Source organism: Kryptolebias marmoratus, linkage group LG7, assembly GCF_001649575.2.
Source record: "Kryptolebias marmoratus isolate JLee-2015 linkage group LG7, ASM164957v2, whole genome shotgun sequence".
NCBI classification, from domain to species: domain Eukaryota; kingdom Metazoa; phylum Chordata; class Actinopteri; order Cyprinodontiformes; family Rivulidae; genus Kryptolebias; species Kryptolebias marmoratus.
In genome coordinates this window covers 16040219-16061022 of record NC_051436.1, presented here as the reverse complement: position 1 = coordinate 16061022, position 20804 = coordinate 16040219, and the positions used below count along the sequence as shown (strand labels likewise).

General features: G+C 38.2%; 1 protein-coding gene across 2 annotated transcripts in view; it reads right to left on the bottom strand.

The window, feature by feature from the left end:
- The window catches only part of adam19a (ADAM metallopeptidase domain 19a), a 227423-nt gene that overhangs the window by 13769 nt on the left and 192850 nt on the right, over positions 1 to 20804 (bottom strand). For both annotated transcript variants that reach the window (XM_017427073.3, XM_037976430.1), the window contains 4 exons: positions 17277 to 17481; positions 12663 to 12740; positions 8375 to 8483; positions 5002 to 5143 (listed from right to left, as the gene is read on the bottom strand). In XM_017427073.3, coding sequence (XP_017282562.1) covers positions 5002 to 5143; positions 8375 to 8483; positions 12663 to 12740; positions 17277 to 17481 — 534 coding nt within the window. The remainder of the gene's footprint in view (positions 1 to 5001; positions 5144 to 8374; positions 8484 to 12662; positions 12741 to 17276; positions 17482 to 20804) is intronic.

Genomic DNA, 20804 nt, shown 5'->3' with positions numbered 1-20804 from the left:
CAAGCTCCCAGGCCTCTGGTAGAGGACCCGAGCTCAGAGGATGAAACAAAGACCACCCGCGGAGGGTGAGAAGGGAATTTTTTTTTTTATATATATATATATATATATATATATATATATATATATATATATAACTACTTAACTTCAGTTATCTTAACCCTCTCAAGGCAGGCGTTGCAACAACATATCTGATTTTTCCTGTTACTAAAACTTAATTTGAGCCTGAGAGGGTTAAGTACATTTTAATATAATTACTACTTATAAGCAAATTAAAATTCCATTTAGACATGTTATTTTCACACCACTAGAACCCACTGACAGCAGTTAGTTTAAAGCCCTGTTGAGCTCCAACATAATCAATATTCATTCTTCTTCTATGTCTTCATTTAGAAGGTCAGGGTCTTTTAAAAGCTGCAGTGTGACTAGATTCCCTCCAGATACATTTGGGTTCTGTAAATCACTCTTGAAGACATGAATTTTTTTTGGAGACCCTTGCTTACTGATTTGAGGTTCTGATGAGCCCGGCTCTATGGGTGAAGGATGTTGGTGATGCTCTCAAATGAAACTCAAGGCTTTACAAGTTCATGGGTTTTATTTTGCTCTTTCGAAGATTAGCTGCAACACTAAACATGGCCATGTACTCTGATAGGCCATAGGCACTAATGCACCCCCATACCATCAGAGAGGCAGGCTTTTGAACTGTGTGCTGATAACAGCCTGAATGGTCTGTCTCCTTTTTAGTACAAAGGACATGGAATTCATCGTTTCCAAAAAGAAATTCAAATTTAGATTTGCCGGACCACAGAACAGTTTTCCACTTTGACTCTGTCAATTTTAAAGGAGATTTGGTTTTAACATTTAATAGGTCGATTATGTTCCATTGTGAACAAAATATGAGTTTGTGAAATTTGCAAATCATTGCAATTTGTTTTTATTTTTATTATTGAGTGTTTTTATTTGTATTTAACTTTTTCAGAATTGGGTTAAACTATCCATCCATCCATCCATTTTCTTTTATCTGCTTCTCCTTTCTGTGTTGCGGGGAGCTGGTGTCCATCTCCAGCAGTCACTGTGTGAATGGCGGGGGACACCCTGGACACGTCTCCAGTCCATCACAGGGACACATAGAGACGAACGAGACAAACAACCATTCACTCTCTCACCTACAGCCAATATAAAGGTACAAATTAACCTAACATGCATGTTTTTTGATCAGTTAAAGGAAACTGGAGAACTATTACTAGTATTATTATAATGTCCACAAATGATGTGATTTGTAGTAGGGAGAACAAAACGTTTTTATGTATATAGATATAAAACTGGAAACAGTGTTACTTTAGTTATAAAAAGGATAAAAAATGTAAAAGAATCCTTGTCTATTCTTTCTTTTCTGGGGAAATCTTAAAATCTGTCCGTGGCACAGCCACAATAACCTGGGAGGTGGTGTTTGTTCCTCCTGCATCTATCGCTCAGTCACGTTCCTTTGAAATTTACAACATAAGTTTATATCTGACTCAGCATGCCACCTACAGTAACACTTGGTACAGCCTCTTGACTCAACTACAGCAGCTCTCCTCCAACAGGCCTCCCAGCATGCATTGTGAAACCCCGACAGATGGTTCAGAATGTGGCGGAGCGTCTGGTGGTTGATCAACGCAGAAGGACAAACATTAGTCCACCACTCACTGAATAAGACTCAGAACTAAACTGACACAGACAGAAGAATAAACAAGGAAAAGACACATTATAAACGTAACTGTTGAAGGTAGAAGCTATTGATGCATTTACTTTGTCCTCAGAAGTCATAATTTTTGAGTTTGATGTTAGAAAAGTCCCCCCCCCAAACCCCAGAAGTCGAAACTCCAGCTCAGAAAGTCAGAGATTCCTGACCAGCCTCGGCTTCAAAATCTGATACAGTTGACTCATGGTGATAGCTGGAGAAATAAACTTTTTGTTACAGTGTTTAAATGCACAAATGTGGAAGAAATCCATTGGTTTTGTACTGCTAATGGTAGTTAGCCTGGTCGCTGAGTACAATTAGAACATCTTAATGGTTCCTGACCTGATAATGGAACATTGGAAAGTAAAAGTTTAGTTTGACATCATTTCTAGATTTAAATTCTGACTTCAATAGAACACAGCATTTTAGACTAAGAGTTTTAATATCATTCAATGAGCTACTGTCGCTTGTGTTATTTAAAGTTCCAAGTTTTCTTCCTGACTCTACAACTTCCAAACCCACAGCTCAGAACAACAATCAGACTACTGTCTTTATATTTACTCTTTGCTAAGTGTTCAGGGATTCTGCATTTTATACCAGAGATAAAAGATCAACAAAACTACAGGAGACTCTCTGTATCCGTCTCTATGAGCCCAGCTCAGGTTTCTTCTCACCACATCAATAGAAAAGAGTTTTTATATTTTTACTCTGTTTTTATGAAGACTATAAAAAAAGTTTTTTTTTTAATACTGTAGTATAGGTATTTGGCTCAGGTTAATTCATCCCTTCATTAAATTGTAATTTTGCAGCTTTGTTCACTTTGTACCCATAGTTGTAGGGTACACAAAGAAGCCGTGTCCTCAGCCATTCTTCTAACCACCTTGGTAACCAACTAAACTTTGATGGTTTAATTTATTGGAATACACTTTAGAAAAGAAGATATGCAAAATTAGACCAGTTGTCTTTTTTTTCTTCATAATTATTATTAGTATTATTACTGGCATGGTTAGGCCTGGAGATTCTGGGCTACAGCCCTAAATGCTTCCAAAGACCAAACCTTAAGACAGAAATAATTTGAACTGCTGTTCTATTCAAATTAGGCATTGGGCTCCTATATTATTATGACAAAATAATATGTTTGCCTAAAAACACAAGTAGGCTAAGATATGTTTCTTCTGTGTTTCATCCACTTCAATACACCTGCCCCACTGAGAGTTTTTGCCCAGTGCATGTATTTTACGCTTCATGACCGTGTCAGTGCAGGACTTAGAGAAGTTTCCATCACAAATAAACACAATGTAGTGATGCATAAGAATCCACATCACCATCCATGTTCTATACCTGCTTGACCCTGCAAAGGGTCGTGAGGAGCTGGTGCCTATTAGTGCATGAAGGGGTTAGTTAGGGATACATGCATACAAGAAGTGCAGGGATGTAAAATGGTAATCATTTTGTTCTCTATTGGTATGACACAGCAACCACAATGTAGAAAAAAGCAAGCACTTTGTGTGAAGTAGCAACCACTAAATACAGGATGAATGATTGTGATAATGAACATGTTCGACGTAGGCTGCTACATCTTAGTTTCTAAAAAGCTTAGTACCTGCTGTCCACATGGATCCACCATCAACAGTGTGAACAGTTCTACTTAGGAAAGGGTTTTTAAAAATCAATTTTTTTTCTCAACATAGTGGAAAATCTCCATTTTTAAAATTATCTGATGAAGTGTAGACAGGACAACAGTCTGGTGTTCACCTGTGCACATCATTGAAGTATGTAAGGCTGGTTTCATTACTTCTTTGTAATATGTAAGAGAATGTATTTGCCTTTCTGACGGTGTCCAACAGCTTTAGGTGGTTAAAATCACCATTTCAGCTAGTTTCAGCTCCTTATTAAAGCCATATAAAATTTACACGTATAGGCTATTCGCCTGAAACTGCTTCCCTTATTGCCTTTTGATGCATATCCTACACATACCACGGATCAGATTGGATGCCTTCCGGACTGTGCAGCAAAATGATTTCACAATATTAGACTGTGTTTGAAATACTGCGATGAAGAAACACCCATAATTGTATAGAAACATATGTTCAATCAGTTTTAAAGCCCTATTTCAGCAATAGCAGCATCATTAAAGTATTTTACATAAATATATATTTGAGACTGGAAAATCTGTGTGATTACTATCAGGCTCAAATGTGCCCTGTATAGCTTATTTGCATCACACCTTAATCTGGATTTATTGTATGTGCTGCATTCAAACTAAGACTACATTGACACTGCAGGTCTTAAATATTAATTCCAATTTTTTGCTCAAATCCAATTTTTTTTGTGTGGTCGTTCACATTACATTTTCAATGCGATCTCCATCAGAACTCCAGTGTGAACAGTCTCCATTTCCCAACATGATTCACATGAACAGAAGAAGGTATGACCTCACACTCCCCACGCTGAGTTTATGAAAGTAAATATGGACGCTGTGAGCGTTATCGTGTGTGTATCAGTTCTGAAGCTGCTGTTCCATCGGAGCCTACTGTACATCCAAATGGTAAAAAATAAAAGAAGACAGAGAAGAAAAAGAGCACAAATGTTAACTGGGACCTTTTTAGGCGCTGTGGCAGCTGCATCTGAGCAGAGGCATGTGTGGACGGAGAGTCCGAGCTTAAGAGTGGAGGGACTTTAATGTGAGGGACCTCCATCCTGTCATCCAACATAGAAGTCGGACGAAATGTGACATAAATGTTCACACTGTGGTCGCTTTGAAAAACATCGTCTATGTATGAAAAAAAAATCAGATTTATCACATTTACACTGCCATGAAAAAATCCGAAATGTGAGGCGAAGGGGCCAAAAAATCGGAATCGGGTTGCTTTGCCTGCAGTGTGAATATAGCCTAACTCTGCATCTGCTTCACAGCCAAAACAAAAATATATATATGTATTTATATTTACTATAATTGTACATAAATTAAGGCAGTAAGAGGTAAAAGACATTCAGGCACTAGCTTTAAAAATGCTATCATTTCTCTTTCAATAAACAATTTTCTTTGGACTCAGAACTCTTATAATTATACAAGGATTGAATACCCAGTGTGGGTGTGTAATGCACTGGCAACGATTGTGTTTTTTTAAATTATGAAAACAAGCTGAAAAAAACAAAATATAAAACAGGCTTTTATCTTTGTTTTGAGTGTAAAGTATCCTAGGAATGTGCAGTGTGGTCGAAAAGGACAGAGACAGAGACAGAGACAGAAGTGGACAGGACAGGAGAGGGGACAGTACTTGTTGCTTTTGTTCTTCTCTCTGTGTGAAAGCCACTTATGGTAGTAGGAGCTTTTGACTCTGTAGCAGTAGAAGAGCAGCAACACTGCAGGAAGGACCACCAGGAAGGCAAACATCAGCCCCACCACCAAACCCACTTGACCTGTGGACGCACACAAACACACACACACACACACACACACAAACACACACACAGAGTCATTTTAAGACACATCATACACGAGTCAGAAAGTAGAAGCCTTATTTTAAACAGTTTTATACTTTTGAATCAGAATTATTTTGCTACCTCTGTCACCCTCAGCATGTTTGAATTCTTTTTGAAAATCTCTGTGAATAACGTGTTTATTTCTTTGTTTTTTTTTCCTCATGATTTTTAGGACCACTATTTATTTTACAATTCTGGTACCTGAATTGTTTATGCCCGTCAGTTACATTTTTTGGAACAAATTTGATGAGAGTTGAACCAAATGATGAATTCAGTGAACTGAAGCAAAGAGCTACTTATTATTTTGTAGTTTACCTTAAAAGACCTTGAAAATAATTGAAGTTTCTCTACAGAGAAAAGCAAAGTTTTGTGGACATAAAATGTTTTTAGTATCTTACGTGGCATGTACAAACATATGTTATTAGTTTAATGGCTGATTTCAGCTTTAAATTTGAAAAACACCACAAACACTTTTAACAGTAGGTTTGCTTGTTTTACATACAAAAGAAGGGACCAAGTTTAACCTCTAGCAGGCTGGGGCTGGACAGTAAACTTACATACACTGGGAGGAAACAATGAAACTAGAAATTAGCAAGTTTGCCATAGTTGTTGGCACAAGCTAAGTGAAGAGGACAGGAGAACCAAGACCAAGCAAAGACGTCTTCTGCCAATGTCACAGTTTGGGTTTGGTTTAGATTTGGTTGTTTGCTTTGTAGTTTGGAATTATTTTTGTGGTTTTGGTTATTTTGTTATGTTATCTTCCTGGTCTTGTCACAGCCACCAGAGGGGTGTACTACAAAGCGAGTTTAACATGACTTAGCTTGATAAAAGCCAATCTTCCTCTTAGAAATTACAGTAAAGATACGACAATGAAGAGACAACTGTGAAGATACGACGATGGTTTGATGGTAAAGATATAAAAGTCGAGATATGGCAGTCAAGGTGCTATGGTTAAGATACAATGATGGAGATAAGACAGTGAAGATACTATGAAAGCTATGACTGTGACAATAAAGATATGACAGTAACAGGACAGAAATATTTCATTTGTGTTACTTAACATTCTGAAGTTGATTCAAAACGGACATTATAAATGTGTAGTCTAGTCAAGTTTGAATTGATGTTCTGTCAAAAAGTTTTTCAGAAAGAGTTGTTCATAAGGCTGAAAAACAATAAAACCCAGGCATTCATTTGGATAGTTATTGGCCTGGATGAAGACTTTTGCCTTTTTGTCCAAACTCTCTGCTCCATGACTGATATTACAACTAATAAGGTACTATTTATTGATAAGTATTAGAAAGAACATCACTTCAAAGTTGACTGGACTATCCATTTAAGTTAAACTGAACTCGGGTGATGAGGTCAATCTGTTACCATGGTGATGCAGCTGGGGTATAAAAGAGCCTTCTACTGACAACTCTGACTTTCAGCTCAACTAAGCTGTAATCTCACTTTGTAGTAAAACCTTCAGTCAAAGAGCGAATCAAGTCAGCTCTTCAGGGTGGGTACCCACTCAGCAGCTCGGCCTTGGTGACTCATACACAGTTAAAAGTGATAAACTGGGAATACATTAACAATCTGCTCCTTCCCCTCACATGCAAATTTGTATAATGAAGTAATTCTTGAGAATCACTTTCTGTTCAAACATGTATGACTAAAATATCTTTGTGTTAAAAAAAATAAAAAATACAGCAAGGACAAGCAGAGACAGGGCAGGCTGGTGTCATCTGCTGGCTGACAGTAATGTGGGCGGCATTAGATTAGCATATTCTCAGGATCCCCTTTAACTAAAGCGAGAAGAAGGTGCAGAGTCACGCCCCAAGTCTGTTTTTTCAATTTTCTTCGTATAATTTTGAGAAACATGAGTTTTTAAGACATTAATAACTACTAAAGCTGGACTTTAAAGACTTTCTTCATAAAATGGTTTTTAAAATGTACCACTAACACATTTAGCAGCGCCCAGTTTGAACTTCTTGTTGCTGGTGTTTCCTAAATGGCACACTCGGACGTTTTTACAACACATCAGCTCTGCTTCGTTTTCCACTTCCAACCACAGTGAGAAAGTGGTCCATCTAAAAACATCTGATGTGTAACTGTAAGTCCTCTCCAGAGTGTGCCTGTGATGGATTTAATTTGGTAGGACTTTCACCTGCTCGGGCACACCGCAGTTTAAAGCAGAGTAACAGTGAGGCAGGGATGATATAAGAGGTGTCAGCAGAAGGAAAAGATGAGGTTTAAACTAGAAAGGCTAAAGCTTTTCTCTGGTCAGTGAAAAGGTGGCATTTTAGGAAACCTGAAACAGCAATGAATAACACCTGACTGTTTCATTGGAGATGGAAACAGCTGTGAATTCCTGTTTACCAATTTAGTACTCCAGCTTGTGCATGTGAAGAGCTTCTGTACTGCTGTTTGATTCAGGACATTCCCATCTGCATTAGTCTCATTGTACAGAGTGATTGTCTCATGTATGCTGGAAATTATTCTATGCTAATTTGAGTTCTTTTTTAAAAAACATTAACAAAATAGTTAGGTTTGCTTTTAAGTTTTAACTAGAGGAAACTTAAGCGAGATAAAAGTGATAGTCGTAGGAAAACAGAAAATACATCCATTTTCAATTTTGGGGTTTTATACTTCAGGGCCTAGCATTCCTTGAAGGAAGACTTTGTCATTACCAATTAAAATCAACTTAGTCTGTTTGTCAGCAAAATATCTCATCAACCACTGAAGACATTTTAATGAAATTTTCAGAAAATAATCATTGGATCTACATCTACACCTGATTGACTTTTGGAGTCATCACAATTCAAGATGGCCACCATAGCTAATCTTCAGTGAACACACAAATGACTATAAGTGAGTCAGTTTTACAGTTACTGATCCTCAGTTTGGTGTGGTAGTAGCTGAGAGTAATTCTTAACACATATTTTGAGTGGTAACACATCTCGCAATGATGCAAGAGGTGGTGCGTATTGTTATTTTAAAGTCTGAACAAAACAGCCATAGCGCCCTCCCTTCTCAGCATAAGATGATTTTAGTTTAAAACTCTGACATGAAAGGTGGCGGGTGATCAGGAATGAAAGGCCTTTAATCTAAATCAGTCCTTCTTTAAAGGTTAAAATGACAGGCGATCTGCCAGTGTAAATTTCCCCAAAGAAACAGTATACTCACTGTCATACTGCACAGGTCCACTGTCCACGCTGCCACCAAGTCCCGGCTTCTCACAGAAAGGCGGAGCCCAGCCTCGACTACAGTGACAGTTCCCGTTGCTGTTACACACCTACAGACATTCACCAACAAGGCATCTGTTAATGTCATGTGCTGTTTGGCTTCTGTTTAATCCTTTGTGTACATGTGGGTTTGTTTGTAGTGTTTTACAATCCCAAAGGAGGCTAGAGAGTAAAATTACTGGGATCTGCTTTACCAATATGAAACTAATTGCAGTTGATATGGTTACTAAAGGATTTCTGAGACTTGTTTTCAGGGTTATGGTGCAATTATGTTTAAGAGACAGACTTAGGGTCAGGGTTAGGTATTATAGTCACAGCTCAAACCCAAGGGATTAATGCCAAGGTTTACCACAGACATTATGTGTGTGTTTTAATGGGATTTTTGTTGTCAGTGGGTTAATAATGACCTTTAGAAATCCATCTGTATAAAAGAAACAGGTGAATACCAATAACACTAAAAACAGCATGTTCTTGTTTTCTCTGTCTAATGTAGTAATTTGCAACATAATTAGTTCTGAAGTGAAAATGAAATTGTGGCTCCCAACCATCCCACTCCAGCTCTTAGGTTCATGTTGGGGTGAGTTGTTTAAAGATATCTGTATTTTTAAAATAGATTAAAACATACCAAATCTGGAACAAGAATTGCCACAAAAGAGAAGCACTGATTGTTTTTATTGACTAAAGGCAACTTATAATGAAGCTTCCATGAGTCGTCTACAGTGTGCATTGGACCCAGTGTGCACTAAAAGCAACGCTGCATCCACGTTTTTCCACAGAGCCACTCGGTATGTTAATCAGATCTGGCCTTAATGAAAGATGAATAAAAATGAACAATAAAGTTATACACTACACCAGCTAAATTACATAAGATCATGACTCATAATTATGTAGACAGTCAGCGGCTTTTCTTCACTGTTTAAACAGAGAGTGAGCCCTTTAATACCTCTGTGTAAATTGAACCAACGCTGGGAGTGTTGCAGTTCAACTCGTGGCTAGATGTGATGACAACTCTTGATAACGGAATTCATCAGCTTTATCAGATATCACATTCAGAACAAATATGAGGAAAATATCTATTTAAAATACATAACATATTATAGACCAACAAAGTAATGGATGCTCCTGAAAGACACTTTCCATGACCTTCGAAGAGACAAAGATTGTTGCTATAAAAGGCTATTTGGAACATTTTTGAAGTTGGGTTCTGTGTAAAAGTGAGAAAGAATAATGTCTCACCTGTTGTAGACAGAGCTTTGAATGACCTCAGATTGGAGAATTAAACTTTAACAAGACTGCTGAGCCAAGAGATTGATGCCATCCTAAAAGCTCAAGCACCAAAGTTTCATAGTGGTTCACGCAAATACAATTTTAATGTTTACACTGCTGTCAGTTTTGCATTACATAGTTGATTACATAGAATTATATGGTTGTTTTGCAACCACAAACAGCAGCAAGACATTCCAATCCAGTCTGAGGTCAATCTCCTGAAGTAATTTCATAATATTTCTGCTGGAATAACCGTGTAATGCCAAACAGACGGCTCTGTAAAGGTTTAAGAAATAGCTTTTGCACAAAACTCTAATTTGTTACATAAAATGTTTGAATTGGCTGCTCGTAAAAACTCATTTAACCTTTTGATTTAGTTTTTTTTTTTTTTAAATCAAATGAGAAAATATCTTTTGATAAAAGGTACATCTAAAGTTGCAGCTCAAAAGGCCTGCATTCTTATAGCACTTTTCTTAATGTTTAACATTTAAACCATTTTACAAACCTTGTACATTGTTTAAAATTAAATGTAATCTCTCACTTTGCTTCTAGATGTCACTACATTAAGGATGTGAAGATGAACTAGTTCGTACAAATCCACACTTCAAAAGCTGTATTACTTGTGAATGAAAAGAGCAACCATGGTTTTGTTTCGAAAAGATAACATTTAATTTTAAAATATATTACTTGCCAGATTTTGCTGTTTAATATATATATATTATTGTAGGAAGGGACCCGTGTTAAAAATACCCAATTTACAACATACAATGAATAATCTTTAAGAACAGTGGTGAGGGGGTAGTGTGGGCACATCTTGTGACAGACGTCTAATTAGCTATACCCACATAAGGAGGAAGAATGCTGACATGCTCCAACTGCATCAAGATGTACTTATGCTATCAGTAATTAAAGTAAACATTTACTCCATCAGCACTTTGTCGACACAGCTAAATGCTGATGGCGCTCAGTTGTTTGCTGATTCTTATCACCTTCCTGTTTTAGATTCTTAAGACCTAATAATATACAGATATTTTTAATAATTTTCAGCCAGATGAGTCTCGTGTTTTGCACGTTTTAATAAAGTTTTTGCAAGATGCAAACCAGCAGTGCACTCCGAAGCATGCAGTACTCCTGCTCATTATTGCTCTTTGACACAAAAATCCAACACACTTCAAATGCTAAAGTATGAAATAATAATGCTGCATTAAAAATGCATCTTTTTACAAGGACAAACCCTAAAAATCGACTTAAATATTTCTAACTTCAAATTGTTTCCATTGTGCATCTACTGCCACACTAAGAGGAGGGAACAAAAAGAAGATAAAACAACAAAGCACTGAGAGAAACAAAGTAAAGACGGAGAGAATATGTCTGATCCTCTTCTTCTTTCTCAGAATATTTCAAATCCTAGTCAAATATCTAGCTTGGTCAGCGGTAAACCCACTTATTCACTGACAGTTCAGTATATGAGGCAAAGAGGGACTCGGGTGTTCAAAGACTTCTGAGGTGTGAAATTTCAGCTGAGGCTAGATTTGCTTTAAATGCTCAGGGTCAAAACACTGTACTGCAAAACACAAACTAGGTCATGACAGCTGCGGTTAGGCTTTTAAATTACCAGTAAAACACTTCTAAAGACATTAAAAATTCCAAAAACACAAAAAGTGAGATGATTACAGCAATGTTTCTGGTTTAGCTCTTTGGAACATTTGAACATCCGTCCATTTTCTGTACCGAGTTGATTCTGTTCAGGATTGGATGGAGCTGGTGCCTAACTCCAGCAGTCATTGGGGGAGAAGAAAGACACACGTGGACAGATCACCAGTCCGTCACAGGGCAGGGCCACATTGTGATGAACATCCATTCAGCCTTCCACTCTCATGTAGGGTCGATTTGCTCCTAACATGCATGTTTTTGTACTGTGGTAGGGACCAGAGAAAACCAACTGACCCACAGGGAAAACATGCAAACTCCACAAAACACGGCTCCAGCTGAAGGATGAACAATCTGCCTCCCAAAACTGACGGTAATGAAAATGCTGAAATAGCATTTTTCTTTCGTCTGCGTTCATACTAGATGTTTTCTAATCAGTCTTCTTAAATTTAAGCTATATTTCTCCAAACTGAGGGAATTTAAAGAGCTATTTACAACAGGTGAGATAATAATTGCTTACACAAAATCCCACCTCAAAATGACCTGATCAGACCTTAAACAGACTGAATGTACATACAGTTTTGCTCTTTGTACAGCAACAAATTCTGTACAAATTGATTGTTGCGGGCTAAAATGCTTGATTTCGCAGGGCATTTTCCTAAAAGTTGCGATGAAAAGTTGCGATTTTTTTTTTACTAAACTCAATAAACAACCATAACTTTTAATATAGAAACCAAAAATACTTACTAGTTTTGTAAGATAATTACCAATAAACATTGACATTATCAAAAGGTGCTTTATTTGAGAACTTTGATAGCTTATAAACTGACATTCATGACCATTTCCAACAACAGAAACTAATGTATCTGTTGTTTAGTATCCCATGCACTGTTTGATGAATTTCACTTTGAGGATCCCAAAGTGGATTATTAATAGGATACATTTTAGGTAATATCTTTAGAGGTCAAATACTCAAATTTCTTGATAAATCACTCTTATCTCCTGTTAAATAATGAGCGTTTCACCCCAAAACATTCCACTCCAAAGCTTGGTTACCGACTCATAAACTATGTATGCCTCCTCCTTATCTGCCTGCAGCCTGCTTGTACCGCTCTACTGAATAGTTCATCACTTCAGTTGCTGTTGTATTCCAGCCATCTATTTTCCAGCCTTTAACAACAGACTTGGCGAATTGCTGCAAAATGCTACCTTTGCCCAAGGACACAGTGTGACAATAAGATTAGGAAGCTGTGCCTGGAAGCTAAGTGAGTTAAGTCTGTTGCATGATACCGCATGTGCATGCACGTGCATACCCCATGGCCGTGACAGTTTGCGATGCAAGTCTCCAGCTCGGCGAAAGAGGCATTTTGGCATCTGCGGTCTCTGCACACCTGGAAGAACACAAGCAGAAAGATCACATGTGGTGGCAAAGGTACACACATACACAGACTTTGATTGTGCCTTCTGCTGGAGCCCTGGAGAAACTCAGGTGCCTGAGGAGATCCAGCAAATGGCATAAACATCTTCATTTATAGATTTGCTGTTAGAACTTATATTGATGTTTATTAGGCTGTTGTTACGATTTCAATTAAATAATGAGAAACTCATTTCTCATGTTTATGGCCCATTGCTGAAAGGCGAAGGCAGACAATAATGGTTATGCCAGTGTCTGCGTGTGTGTTTGTGGGTCTGTCTGTTAACAAAATATCTCATGAACCACTGAATGAATTTTAATAAAACCTGCAGGAAGTAATCATTGGATGTACATCTACAACTCATTACCTTTTTGAAGTCAAATTGATTCAAGATGGCTGCCACAGTCAACTGACCTTAGGAAACTTAAAATGTGGCTATAATTCAGTCAATTTCACAGATACTGAAATAAAATTTGGTGAGGTAGTAGCTGAGACTGATCCCCAACACTTGTTAATAGTGCTAGGAGATTGTGCAAGATCTTGTCTTTAAATTTTTGCTATTGAGTATCTGAAATCAGATATGTCTGTTAACAAATGATCTCATGAGCCACTGAACAGATTTTAATGAAACTATTAGGAAGCAATTAATGCATGCACCACTATAGCTGATTAAGTTTTGAAGCTAACCCAACACAAGATAGCTGCCACACCTAAACTAATTTTAGAAAACACGAAAAATGACTATGCTTCAGTCAGTTCTGCAAGTATTGACATATAACTTGGTGTGGTAGTAGTTGAACATCATCACCAACACACAGTCAGAGCGCTACACATTGCGCAATATTTTTTGCTTAAAACGTTTGCATTAATTGTTTGCTTGTAAGCAAAATAACTCACGAACTACTGAACTGACTTTAATAAACCTTTCAGGAAGTAATCACTGAATGTACATCTAACTCATCCGAATTCAAGATGGCCATTACAGCCAACTTTAACTTTGGGAATGCAAAAATGGCTACAACTCAGTCAATTTTAGATACTGAGCTGAATTTGGTGTGGTCGTAGCTGAGAGTCATTCTCAACACATATTTATGTGTGAAGACATCATGCAATATCTTGTATTATTGCACAAGATTGTACATAACGTTATTCACAGGGTTTGACCAAAACATCTGTCATTTCTCATCAGAAGATGATTTTAGATTAAATCTCTATCATAAAATGCAGCTGGCAATACACATTCCTTTAAATAATGCTATGCCTTTACTTTATTTAATGAGCAATAAAAATAATGGACACAAGGAATCACTATAAAGCACAAACTGTCATTGTCGAACATTATAATAGAAAATTCCTGATATTTTGTTAATGCTGGCCAGAGCGTGATCACAGCAAACTGTTAAAATGTCATGTCAGTTTGGTAAAACTGTATAACAAACAATTTTATGCAGCAGAGTTATTTAGAAGAGGCGTTGGTACTAAAATCAATACTTGCATTAGTTCTGTAATACCTGTTGTTGTTGCTGCTTAACTGTTGTTAGCATGAGAATCAATTTAGCATAGCTGTATTTGTGAGTGGATGATTAGAGGAAAGGGCTTTGTGCTATGTGTGCATTTACTGCCAAGAAAAGGTCCGCTCAATATGATGACTCAAAATTCATCATGTTGGATGGCAGACAATATAATCTGCTGCCTATTCATTACATATTACTCATACAGCACTATTCAGTCCTCTGAGCATTACCCACACAATAGCTAAAATGGAATTTGACTGGCTGGATTGTGATGCAGAGGGAAAGCAAAAAATAAAAAATAAATAAATAAAAATTAAAAAATACAGACAGGGAAATAAAATTTATTGGAGAAATGGCAGGCGGAGCTACACCAGCAAGTGCAGGATCCTTTTTTATATATTTCACAAGCACAGCTCAGCTCTGTGTAATTCAGGTATGTTTGTGCGCGTAGGTGCTTGAAACTTTAAATTATATTCGGCGTCTAGCAACTTAAATTAAAGTGTCAGGAAAAATGTTAATCAAACACCAAGACACAGCAAACCTCCTGGGTATTAGTGACATTTAGGTTTGTATGAAGTCAGCTGACACAAACCCTGTTTGTTTATTCAGCAGAAGGAGATGAATAGCTAATTGCAATGGGGACACTGACAAACATGGGCTATTATCTTAAAGGGATAGTCTAGTTGTCTTTGAATGGAAGTTCTGTCTGATAGTTATCAATAGTTAGTACCTTACCAACTGTGACATTAGTCATAGAGATATGAAGTTTGGAAAAAGAGGTAAAACATTTTGTCTAGGCTAGGCGAATGGCTAGCCTGGAGACTAAATCTTTCAGGCTTATAAAACAAAACTTCCTCAAAAACAACATACAGATGTCAAAGAGTGCTACATTAACTAATAATAAAGATCTACATTTTTGGGTCACACTGTTTTCTCAGCTGAACAGCATTCATGTTATTAAGTGTTTGTAGGTGCAGTGAATATAGATAGACTCTGTTTATGCCTGTGGTGCTGAGGCTGCTGAATGAATCAGTCTGCTGGGAGTTGAGTAAACTTTTGGACTGACTAGAACACTGGTACATTCAGCAGCCTCTGTAGCATCTGCATAAACACATACATATGCATAGTAACACAGACTAGTTCGGTTGAGAAATCAACAACAAACCAAACCAAGGCTGTCATGCAGAAAGTGTAGAAGTTGAATATTAGCTAGTATTCTTTCACAGAATGTCATATTTGGAACTCGTTATCTGGCAATTGTTTGGCTAGCCATTAGACTAGCTTGGACGAAGATTTTTACCTCTTTCTCCATACTGAGAAGGTACTATTGATAACTATTAAACAGAACATCACTTCAAAGTTAACTGGACTATCTCATTAGGTTTGAGTGTTCGTCCTCCCCCACAGAATAAAAATATCAAGCTCCAGAACTTGACGGAAGAAAATCTCAGAGTAAAAGGACCTGCTACTAAAAAACCAAATAAGTGATGGCTGATAATTAGAAGCCTGAGTGTTTTGTACTCAGTTTTTTGTTGGCAGAGCAAACAACAAAGCAGATATATGTTTTACTAATCAATATTTTAAGACTTAATATAGCAGATAAATATACAGTACATATTATATGAAAATGCACCAATAAGCTAAAACTTTGTGGCTACTTCCTGACATTGATTAGCTACAATTGGCACAGTCCATGAAGGCGTAGCCACTAACAGACCTCTGAATTTCTGCTGTGGATTTTTGGCATCAAACTGTCAGCAGCAGAAGTTGGGGGGTACGGCCTCCATGGATCGATCTGTTTGTCTAGCACATCACATAAATGCCTAATTCAGTTGATATCTGGAGGCTAGGTCAACACCTAAAACTGTTTGTTTTACTATTCAAACAAGTTCCAAACCAATTATTGCAGTGAGGGAAGGTGTGTTATTCTGTTGAAAAGAAGCCACAGTTTTCAAGCCATATGCTTTCATTGACGGTACACTCATGAGAAAAAGTTCACCCTTTTTCAGTTCTAGGGTTTTATGCATCGCAACACAACAAAACAATCTGGTCTTTACCAAGTTCTAAAATTATTCATATTTAACCCTAAGTTAAAAAAATGCACAACAGATTCAAACACATCATTCATCATTGAACAAAAGCAAAGCCAGAATTGAAAAATGTGGACAATTCACCAGCTTATAAAACCTGCTTTAGCAGCAATAACTCTTACTAGTTATTTTCTGTATGACTCTTCCAGTCTCTCACATGGCTGTTGAGGAATATTGGCCCACTCTTCTTTTCAACATTGCTTTAGTTCATTGAGGTTTCCAGATATTCATTCATTCACAGTTCTCCTAATGTCCTGACACAGCAAGCTGAAGACTGGACTTTGGCTTGAACCATTTCATTATCTCAGTTCTATTCTTTTTGAGTCACTTTGTTGTAGATTAGCTGCTGTGTTTGGGATCATTGTCTTGCTGCATCACGACCCAGTTAGGTCATGATACAGATCATCTCATATTTGACTCCAGAATCCTTTGGTCTACAGAGGAGTTCATGGTCGACTGAATGACCGCGAGGAGCCCAAATTATCAGCCCTTCACCACCATTCAGGTCAGTAGTTTGTAGAGGCTGTTTGTGCTGACATGTGGGTAAACATCTCTACTTTAGTCTCATCTATCCAAAGGACATTGTTCCAGAATATTTGTGGTTTTATAAAGATTAAACTTTACAAACCTAAGATGTGTTACCATGTTCTGTTCAGAGAGAGGTGGCCTTATGCTTGTTCAGGTCTTTTTTAGGTGTACTGTCATGAACTTTAACCTTTCATCTGCTGACTGAGGACTGTGGAGTATGAGATGGAGCTGTTGGGTTTTTTGTTTTCCACTTGTGAACAATCTTTCTCTCCGTAGAATGAAGGACTCTAGATAGTTTTGAAACCACCTTTAACCTTTCCCAGACTGATGGGCAACAACATCAATGCAGAGTGAGTTTTATTGATTGGTTATGTACCGACCTTGCCCTCTCCACATTTGGTTCCAGTCATGACGAGGCCAGGGTCAGGCAGGTCTCCCTGGCCATCCTGGGTGCTGTAAACATAGGTCCCACGGCACTTAACCTCGATGCCACCTGTCCTGATGGTTGTGTCAATGGAAACAGCGTTGGTGCCTTTGGGCTTCTTGGCAGCGCTGTGGCACTGGATTTTACCACATTTGGCATCACTGGGAAGAAACACAACGATATTAAAATAAATCTTTTGATCAGTATCAGCAATGTTCTGTTTTGTGTTGTTGAAGTTATTGTGCAGCCTTCATTGAGCAAAGGGGACTGTACAGGTCAGCTAAAGAGAAAAGTCTGAAAAACTATGGAAATGAGAAGCACTGGAAGAACTATGATTTTATTTATAATCTGCCACAGAATAGTGAAAATGAACAATAATGTTTTTGCCTGTGTGTCTGTCTGTTACCAAATGTTTCATAAACCACTGGATGAATTTTAAGGAAACTTACAGGGAGTTATCATTGGACATACATCTACAGCTTCTTTTCTTTGGGAATCAACCTGATACAAGATGGCTGCCACAGCAAACTGACCATGAAAAATAAGAAATTGGCTAGTACTTAGTCAATTCGAGCTAATATTTGATGTCGTAGAGTCATTCCCAACAACATTCTGAGTGTGACATCTGACAATACCGCCCGAGATTGCGTGTTGCGTCTAACGTTATTTTTGAAGGTTGGACCAAAATGACTACAACGCTGTCATTTTTCAACATGAGATGATCTCAGTCTAAAAACTCTGCCATGAAAGGTGGTAGGTGACATGCATTCTTTTAAAGAAATATAGGGCTTCAATGAACATAGAACTTTGTGGGACTAAAGTTAAAGGCACCACAGCGCCCTGAGACCTTCACCAATCATTGTTATAGCTTAGCTGTATGTAACCTGAAAAACAAAACCCAGGTAATAATATTGTGAACTTGTAAAGCTTATTGCTACAACAGCAGCGGAACAGTTCAAAAACTCCCAGAGGATGGTAGACCTCATGGATCAAAGTGCATGTGATTTTAGAGATTAATTGCTTGTTTCTGTCTCACACATACACACACACACCTGCTCAGCGGTTGGATTCATGCTCACTGCACATGTCAACATGTCCTTGGACCAGAAACTGAACCCTACACTCACTGGACTGCAAGTGTGTGCACGATGAAGGGAAAAGCGCTGTGTGCATACAATAAGAAGTTCTGGGTGAGATTATGATGGAGAAACATAAGGGAAACATGCCTGCAGAATGTAATCAAGGTGAAAAAGGTGCTTTTAATTAACTACAGTTACACACTGGTCATTTACTGTTTATGTATTAGGACGTGCTACACATCGAGTAAAATCTTCATTAAAATTCATGCTTAACTTCTTGAGCGATGCTGTTAACAAACAATCAGATAACCACCTTGGAGGAGGAAATTACAGAGCTGTGGACAGTGGCGTGTAGATGCCTTACACCAGGCAGATTTACATATCCTGTAATCAGCTCAGTGACTCTGCGGTCAGAAACATTTTCATTCCTCATGTCAGACTCCATAATGGATTTGAGCCTCAGTGGCTCATGCAAACAGCCATCAACCACCGTAATCTACAATTTCATTTGCATTGTTAAGTTGCTAATTTAGCTCTCAGAGGCTTGAGAGGACAGAGGGCCTGACTCTGGGTGCAAGAGGACTAACCATCACATCTTGCATTCTGCAGTTCAGCACAAGTGTACTTGAGGGCTTTGATGACAACAGGACCTTGAAGGTGAACTGTGGCCACTTGAAGAAACACTCTGAACTACTTGACAGAATATGAACTTGTAGGCGTCTGCAGAACTAATGTGAAAGCACACACTTCTTAAATTTGGCATAGGTGAATTAACAAAGATAAACTGTCTGCTCCCTTTTCACTTCTTGATACGATTTCTGGGTGGCACAGCAGAGCAGAGGTTAGTGCTGTCCCCTACTAGCAAGAAGGTCACAGGACCGCCTCCTAGCCTTTCTGTGTGGAGTTTGCATGTTCTCTTTGTGATTGCATGGGTTTTCTCTGGTACTCTGGTTTCCTCCCGCAGAACAAAAACATGCATGTTAGATTAATTAGTAGCTCTAAATTGTCCCTAGGTGTGAGTGTGAATGATTCTTTGTCTTGTATGTATTTATGTGTCCCTGTGATTGACTTGCGACCTGTTTTGGGTGTACCCCACCTTTCGCACAATACCAGCTGGAGATAGGAACCAGCTCCTCATGTCCTTAGGCCATGACCTTCAGCGTATATTGGGGCGGTTCACAGTTGAGTGTGAAGTAGCTGGGATGAGAGTCAGCTCCTTAAAGTCTGAGGCCATGTTTCTCAAATAGAAAAAGATAGAATGCTCTCTGAGTTAGGAGTGAGTCCCTGTCTCAAGTGGAGGAGTTCAAGTATCTGAGAGTCTTGTTTATGAGTGATGGGAGCATGGAGCAGGAGATGGCTCAATGGACAGAGACGTTGTGTGCAATAAGGGCGTTTATCCAGTCTGTCACAGAACTGAACAAAAAAGCCTTACTTTTGATTTACTGGCCCTTAGTTGAGGGTGGTACAATATTCCCACCCTCAACTACATGATGTGTAGATCATGGCCAAAAGAACTCAAACCTGGATACAAGCAGCTAAAATGAGTTTCCTTTGAAGGATCTGGGCTCAGCATTAAAGATAAGGTGAGGAGATCTGACATCCAGGAGGAGCTTGGAATAGAGCCGCTGCTCGTTTACGATCAAAGGAAGTCAGCTGAGGTGGTTTGTTATTCTGATTATAATGCCTTCTGGACATTTGGAGGTTTTCCAGGCCTGTCTCACTGGTAGGAGAATCTGTAAAGATAATGTATTTTCTTTGGCCTGGGAAAGCCTTGGGATATCGCAGGAGGAGCTGGAGATTGTCACTGCGGAAAGGGATTTCTGGGTTTACTTCCTGGACCTTTTACCTCCACACAGTTAGAAATCAAAGTACAGGAATGAACCTAAAAAGGTACATTGGCTACCATGCTCCAGCTGTACCCTAGAAGGGTATGGGTATGGTACTTTGAACAATGGTACAATTTTGTAGCTTTTGTTTTTACATTTAAAAATGTACCATTTTTCGAGGTACCTTGATTTCATACTGTGTAAAAAGAATAAAATAGATGGAATGGATGTATCATACCACACAATTCTTTCTACAAAACAAACAAACAAACAAAAACCAATAAGGGCTGTGAGAGGAAAATTCTAAAATGTGACCATGCATCATAATTTTTTTGTTGATTTGGCCCTGGCCATGTTCACATTTGCTTTTTTTTCTTTCCTGTTGTTTTTGTTTGTTTGACTGTTGCTGCAGTCATTCAAAGCATTGTTTTTCATGCGGAGCAACTCTTTTGGCTCTTTTGTTTTGGGATGGGCTGTCCAATGAAAGGTACAGTTACATTGTTTACTGATAACACTTGCATAAGTGTTTATTTGATGAATACATCAAGAGATCGCTAGAAGCTTACATACCTTTTGTGC